Below are 7,867 nucleotides of genomic sequence, written 5' to 3' on the forward strand. Positions count from 1 at the left end.
TGATGTTTCTCAATTGTAGCGCATCGTTAATATAAAATTAAAAATCCTTTTGGTTTAGGCCCGTGGTTTAATTTTAGCAGTTCCGTTTCTGACCTCTCCCCCGCTTAATATGTCATGTTCCTTGACACCTATATATACTTTTCCAATGTGGGAATTTCAAGCATTAAATATTATTATTATTTAAAATTTAATTTTTGTTCAAAAGAGCAAAGTTTGACAAAAAAAATATTTGGAGCTAACACCTTAAAATCTATACTAAAATATAACAATCGAATTTAAACAGTTTGATTATTTTTATTTTTAGCTATTTCTTTTAATCACAACAGTTAAATTTTTTGACTCAAACTAATGACATCCATTACACACAATGCTAACAACTCAAATTGACGAGAACTATTACATATAATGCTAAAATTCTTACAAATCTAAAGTCTGATTCTTATTAATATTTAATAATATACTAAAACTGATTTTTATAATAGTAACTTTAAATATATTGATAAATGTAAATCTTAATGAACGATAGCTTGACACAATTTAATAGAGCACGTCATTTGTGAAATTATCCGATACCAAGTGTACAAATGTAAATTTTACCAGCTACTGTACATTGTACAAGCCATTTGTGCTCCTATAAACAACAGGCAGGAGTATTTCTCCCCATATGTACTCCTATAAACCAAACATATGAAATGCATTCAATTTTTATGCTAATCATTTAATTCCAATCATGTATATGCATAAGATGTTACCATATATCTACATAATTCGAATTCTTAATATACAATACTGTACCTTTTAGCAATAATGAAAATGCCACCAGTACGATTTAACGTTCACGGCAAAAATCCTCCTTGACCAGCACCTGCTAATTCAATTGCAAATGCCAAGTGTTGATTATACGATGTTGTTTGCATAGTGCCCACTTGCCCAAATTTTAGAACCAATCGACGTGTTCTGTCGAAACCTTGCTTTGCTTTTTCGGTTTCTGGTAACGATTGTTCTCAAACTTGGCTTTAGCAATGAGTGAATAAAGCAACTCTGCCTCAGCTGAACAGTCGAAAGGCATGTTCAATATGCTACAATAATAAAAATAAAAAAAAAACTTAACTTTTCTGATTATACAAATAACCAAGTCTCATAACTGTTGCCTATGATGCCCTCATACCCAGAATATGAGCAAGTATGAAGAAAGAAAAATTGTTTTTTTTTATCATCATTTTTAGTTATATAGGCTATAGCTGATATAGTGATATTGTACTAATTTCATTCCAGACTAAATTGAGTCATTATTCTCAAGGTTTCATCTAAATACCATATAGTTTCTGACTGCAACTCATTAGCTCCAGACTCTTCTATATCCAAAAGGATCAATACATAATAACTAGACAGACACATTGTACTGTTTAAAAATATAAGCAATTTATGAGTTTCATTATTCTGTTATACCATAGATTACCTACCTGTCAAGTAGCTCCTCCAAAATGATTCTCTGTGAAGGTGTAACATAATGAATACAATTTCGTGGGCACAGGCCAACAGCAAGCTGAACTTGGTAGTCTTCTTCATGTCCTGATGCAAAAGTACACCAGGCGGGATAAAGTTAAGGTACCCTGTTTTAGTGAAAATAAAACTCTATTTACAACCAATGTGCATCCAGAGGTACTTTTAAGGGAGCATGAGGCAAACGCCAAATTTCTTTGCTTACTCCTGAAGCCTTTTTGATGGTTGCTTGCCTTTAGTGATAATATATATTAATTTATTTGTTCCAAAACTTCTAATATTTTAGTCTTTCATTAACAGTGAAAACAGCAAACTGAAAACAACCTTGAGAGGATGCACGTGCAGTTCCTGTTGTTGAGTCATATTTAAAGGCATTCGGGGCTCTCATTACGCAGGAAGAAGGACATCCTGCACATACATTACAACATCAAAGGATCTCATAGTGTGCTTACTATAGCAGGCTCATCCTTGACGTCTGGTATAAATTGAGATGCACCAAATTATATTTTTGGGCTGTGAATACTGAAACATAAATTGTGCGAATAAATTTTTAGGTAGAAAAATATTATGACAATAATTTGCATCATATACCAAAATAAATACCCAGTAATGAGTCAAAATTTTCCTATACAAGATAAATTATCATTAGAAAATTTAGAGTCGCGTAGATATGGCAGTGGGACTTCGTAGGACAATCGAATCCCTGAGATATCAACATAGCCAAACTAATGTATATTCCAAGAGTAGTTCATGCTTTACATAATTCCATGCAAGGAAGATGGAAAATACAAAGTCTACTTCTAGTCATTGTAATGCAGAACTATCATTTAATATCAAAATTTTAAAGTGGTGGGAATACCTTTACCAGCACAAAGAGTCTCATTGACAAAGAGATCAAATGCCTCACATTCTGGTGTGTCAAAGGGATCTAGACATTCACTACAACATCACATTCAAGGTCAAGATGGTACACAAGTAAACATGAGAAGTTACTATTCATTATCTTCATACCGCTAACAAAACTATCTTACATAACAATTACCTCTCTATAATTTCTGATTTCCTACATTGGGATAAAATCTGCACATCCAAACATTGTTCATGGTCAACAAGGCAGGCTTCTCTACATAATAGGCAAGAACCGATGTTTTGCAATAGAAAGTGCCGAATAAATATACCTTCTACAATAACACATCTAATCTCCATCACAGATCTACTTGCATCTAATGGTTTTATAGGATAGTTAGACGATACTTCAACTCTCCTTCCCAAATCCGTAAATTAATCATATTAACCATGTTAGTTCATAGTAATGGTATGATACAGAAATCACAATGCATAATGGCATATGTAATTTCTATAGAGTTTTGAGAAACCATGTATGTGATGTAATGCCAACCTGCATTATGAACATTTATATGATACATATTTTGAAAATTTTGTTAACTAATAACTTTAATCATAATCATTTACCTTTACCTTTCCTAATTTCTACACATATGCTACAATCCCAACTCCTGAACGAACTTTTTTGGTAGGAAATCAGGATTTTAGCAGAACCCTAACTGTATACCCACACTCATGCCTTCACCGAGGCTCGAAAAATCAAACAAACAACTCCTGCTACCAAGAAAAGAGAGATATCCACTATGCAAGGGGAACTAGGGATATCCTAACCAGCTAGATCATTTCATATACAAAGTTACTATGAAATTCTAGAAAAATTATAACCTCATAAGCTTGGATCACCCGACGTATCATTATATCTGAATCTTCCCCATCTCTCCTCACATCTGGATGAAACTGCTTAACCTGCATAAAATTTCATATTTACCCAAACAACAAAAAGTTAAACAGAGTCCTAAAAAAGCCATATGATTCATATCCAACTTCTTAAAACATCACAGGTGCCTTAATTTAGTACAGCCAGCACAAAACATAATTTATATCACACTAACAAGTAAACTACTGCACTTAACAAATAAAACACACATATACATGCAAAGTTACTGATGGGGTTGAATTAACAAGAAAGAAAGGTTCTAACTTTAGTTCGAAAAGCAGCTTTGAGATCACTTGGAGAGCAATTTGGAGGAACCCCAAGAAGAGAATAAGCTGAAGAAGTCGAAAGGGTTTCATCTCCAATGCAATTAAGTGCTGTAAATCTACTACTTGTTGCTGAATAAGAAAGATAATTATTAGTATAAGGTTTTTGGGTTTCTTCAATATGGGTTTTATAAAGGAATACTGATTTGTTGTGAAGGGAGAACATTCTCAGCTTTCTCTCTTCGTTCTTCGATCAACAGATTTCCGGAGGGAAAGTTGTGGCTCTTATCGCTCAGCATTTCTCTTATTTTAAAAATCTATACTGTACTGATCTGGGATTTGACACATAATCTTATATTTTTCATAAAATTATTTTAATTTCTTTTCTTTGAATAAAAATTTAATTTTTAAATTTTTAAAATATATTTAATGTTTAATAAACATAAGCAGTGTCGTAAAAGACAATAATCAAAAATCAGCAAAACTACACGATAAGAATTCATCAAAGATAAACTACATTAACCTATAATTCATCGAATTGATTAGAATTAATCGAGAATTTAATCGGTTCAATGATTTATTTTATCTATTTTGCCAGAAGTTCAATAATTTATAAAATCTATATTATACTATACTATAATAAGCCAACATGGGTATAATTTGTAATCTAAAATTTTAGTTAAATTTTTTGGTTTGGTACTCTCCTTTTGGTAGTACAAATCTACAAATGTGGAGTCTATTAGTATTACACTAGTGAATAAAGCCGCGCTTCGCGGCGGCATCATAAATTTTGATACGAATTAATATTATAATAACATAAAAATTATTTTGAGTCATGTTTCCGTTAAACATATTACTAATAAAAAAAAATAATATATTTAGTAAAGAAATTTGTTTGAGTGGCCATCTTGTCAAACACAATATTATTAATAATATTAGTTCGAACCCCACAATATTAATCATAATTATTATTTTTATGATAAAATCAAATATTATAATTTTGATCAAAATTCATTTGAGCCGCTCTATTGTCAAACACAATACTAATAACAAAATATTATAATTTATATATTAGTTTGAGTCGCCATACTGTCAAACACGATACTAATAAAAATTATTCTAATTATGATAAAGTTAAAGATTATAATTGGATAAAAATAATTTTGAGCCGCCGTTTTAACAAAAAAAATATTATAACATAGATAAAAATTATATTAGCCACTTTCCCATCAAACATAATACTAATAGAAAATTATTATTATTTAGATAAAAATTAGTTTGGGCCGCCTCCCGTGCCCATCAAACACAATACTAATAAGAATCATTTACTTTATTATAGAATCAATATATGATTTATATTTTATATATCCTAATTTTTTTGTAATTATTTTGAACCTCCGTTTTAACAAAAAAAATATTATAACATAGATAAAAATTATATTAGCCACTTTCCCGTCAAACATAATACTGATAGAAAAATTATTATTATTTAGATAAAAATTAGTTTGGGCCGCCTCCCGTGCCCGTCAAACACAATACTAATCATGAATCATTTATATTATCATAAAATCAATATATGATTCCTATTTTATATATCCTATTTTGTTTTATTAACTATTTTTATTTTATGATTCCTATTTATTCCCCGCTTCGCGGCGGCGTTATAAATTTTGATATGAATAGCATAACAATTATTTTGAGTCATCTTCCCGTTAAACATATCACTAATAAAATAATATTATAATTAGTATAAAAATTTGTATAAGTGGCCATCATGTCAAACACAATACTAATAATAAAATTAGTTCGAACTTCCCTCCCGTCAAAGTCAAAGACAATATTAATCCATAATTATTATTTTTAAGATAAAATTAAATATTATAATTTAGATCAAAATTAGTTTGAGCCGGTCTCTTGTCAAACACAATACTAATAACAAAACATCATAATTTAGATATTAATTTGAGTTGCTTTACTATCAAACACAATACTAATAAAATTATTCTAATTATGATAAAATTAAAGATTATAACTGGATAAAAATTAATTTGAACCGTGGTACCTTTTTAACAAAAAAAAAAATATTATAACATGGACAAAAAATTATTTTAGCCACTTTCCCATCAAACATAATACTAATAGAAAATTTATTACTATTTAGATAAAAATTAGTTTGGGCAGCCTCCCGTGCCCGTCAAACACAATACTAATCAAGAATCATTTACATTATTATAAGATCAACATGATTTCTATTTTACTTTATAATTATTTTGAACCGCCGTTTTAACAAAAAAAATTATAACATAGATAAAAATTATATTAACCACTTTCCCGTCAAACATAATACTAATAGAAAAATTATTATTATTTAGATAAAAATTAGTTTGGGCCGCCTCCCGTGCACCTCAAACACAATACTAATCAAGAATCATTTACATTATTATAAAATCAATTTATGATTCTTATTTTATATATCCTATTTTTTTGTTAATTATTTTTATTTTATGATTCCTATTTATTGGTTAAAACTTGATTTTTTAAATATAATTCTATTTCTTTTAAGATTACTAAATAAGAAAAAATTGTATTATCTTTAGAATTCAATAAGAAATATCAAATAAAAAGGAAAAGAGTTGTATTATCTTTAGAATTCAATAAGAAAAGAGTTGTATTACTTTTAGATTCTTTTAGATTATTCTTCTATATATCTTATCGAAAATAAAATTTTATAATATAAAGTTCAACTACATATTCTATATATCTTATCGAAAATAAGAATTGTACATATTAACTTACAAATCTTAAATATAAATTATATTTTATCTATTATTGTTAGTTTGAATAAATATAATCCTATTTCTTTTAAGATTGCTAAATAAGAAAAGAATTGTATCATCTTTAAAATTTAATAAGAAATACTAAATAAAAAAGAATTGTATCATCTTTAAAATTCAATTAGAAAAGAATTGTATTACTTTTAGAATTCTTGAACCTGATTTTTTGAATTATAGAAAATAGAAATTGTAATTCTTTAATAATTTGTATATTAATGTATAACTAAAAAATAAGAATTATATTACTTTTATGATTCCTAAATATCTAGATTCTGGAATATTAACTTTAAAATCCAATGAAAAAAGAATTGTATTACCTTTTAAAATTCAGTAAGAAAAAAATTGTATTACCTTTAAAATTGTATTATATTATCGGTCGACTTTGGCTCCGATGTAAATTAGCGTATTAACATCGGTTCAAAAATAACCGATGTTTATGTTATAAGTTTTTGAATTTTGAATTTTTTATGCTTTCCAATTGTTTAAACTTTGGATTGATGTATTGTTTTTAGTTAAGTTTTGATTATTCATGTAAAGTTGTTATCCTTTTTTTTTCATACAGTTTTTTAACCGAAATCGAACAGATATAAACCGAAATTGAGATTTTGAAACCGAAACCGAAACAGACGATGAGGTTGCGGTGAGATTTTTGATTTTTAAAATCGAGGATACGCGATTCCAAGTACGACTTTATCCAAAAACCACACCGAAACCGGACTCTCCCTTAGGTACTGTAGCCTTGAACGGCTACATAAGTAAACATCACAGAACATATTGCAGATTCAGTTTAGTAGGACATCATGCATGCGGACCATGCGGTGTCGAAAAACAATCACAAAACAATCATAGATAAAACTAAAAGAAAAATCACCCTATACCCAGGGCCGTTCCATACCTTTTGAGGGCCCAGGGGCGAAAGAAGAAAATGGGCCCTAATTTTTTTACTTAACTAAATTTGATAAAATATGACCTTGTAGCAATGCAAACTCAAATTTTAGTCAACTTCCGTAAGAAAATAACTATAAAATAATCAAGTTTAACGATAAAGTGTACAGGATGTAAAAAAAAGAAGATTAAACAAATATTTGATGACATTTATCTGTTAGTGCATGATCGATGGTCCATTAGTTTATGTACGGACGTAGTCACTTAGGATAGAATAGGCTTACAGGACTGATATATACTGATAACAATACATAAATTATAAGATTTTTGGGCCCCTAAATTTTTTGGGCCCTGGGCGGTCGCCCTGGTTGCCCCTCCTCTGGGCCGGGCCTGCCTATACCTAAAAACATCTTGCAATCTTGCTAGGTAATCCATAGAACATATTCCGCACTTTTTCAATGAATTTTTGGATATAAGACTAAATTTATAGAGCATGTCCCGCATTTTTTCAATGAATTTTTGGATATAAGATTAAATCAAAAATAAAAATTGTATTACGTTACAAATCTTAAATATAAATTATATTTTATTTTTTTTAG

The 7,867-nt window shown here is 29.1% G+C and overlaps 1 protein-coding gene across 5 annotated transcripts; it reads right to left on the minus strand.

Moving 5' to 3' along the window:
* Positions 1-533: 533 nt before the first annotated feature.
* Positions 534-3,862, minus strand: LOC108194067 (chaperone protein dnaJ C76, chloroplastic). 5 transcript variants are annotated; one of them, XR_010285285.1, is made up of 8 exons: positions 3,551-3,862; positions 3,235-3,315; positions 2,546-2,583; positions 2,363-2,442; positions 1,828-1,911; positions 1,464-1,613; positions 796-1,050; positions 534-672 (listed from the first exon to the last, which is right to left on the minus strand). XR_010285285.1 is itself a non-coding variant. In XM_017360964.2 (7 exons), the coding sequence occupies exons 1-7, from the start codon at positions 3,773-3,775 to the stop codon at positions 1,047-1,049; spliced, it is 621 nt and encodes a 206-aa protein (XP_017216453.1). In that variant the 5' UTR covers positions 3,776-3,862; the 3' UTR covers positions 676-1,046. The 5 variants fall into 5 exon arrangements, 4 of the variants coding, with proteins under 4 accessions (XP_017216453.1, XP_063936836.1, XP_063936837.1 ...); XM_017360964.2 differs by lacking the exon at positions 534-672 and having other exon boundaries at positions 676-1,050; positions 1,464-1,572; XM_064080766.1 differs by lacking the exon at positions 534-672 and having other exon boundaries at positions 676-1,050.
* Positions 3,863-7,867: the final 4,005 nt, after the last annotated feature.

The sequence above is a fragment of the Daucus carota genome, chromosome 7 (genome assembly GCF_001625215.2).
Source record: "Daucus carota subsp. sativus chromosome 7, DH1 v3.0, whole genome shotgun sequence".
Taxonomy (NCBI): domain Eukaryota; kingdom Viridiplantae; phylum Streptophyta; class Magnoliopsida; order Apiales; family Apiaceae; genus Daucus; species Daucus carota.

Bases quoted from the DNA above. Each gene is read 5' to 3' on its own strand.
- LOC108194067 (XM_064080766.1), bottom strand. From the start codon at position 3,775: ATGTTCTCCCTTCACAACAAATCAGTATTCCTTTATAAAACCCATATT. The intron at 2,584-3,234 runs GTTATAATTTTT...TTGGATGTGCAG, and splicing joins GGGTGATCCAAGCTTATGAG to ATTTTATCCCAATGTAGGAA. The intron at 1,912-2,362 runs GTATTCCCACCA...ATGTATGTGCAG, and splicing joins GACTCTTTGTGCTGGTAAAG to GATGTCCTTCTTCCTGCGTA.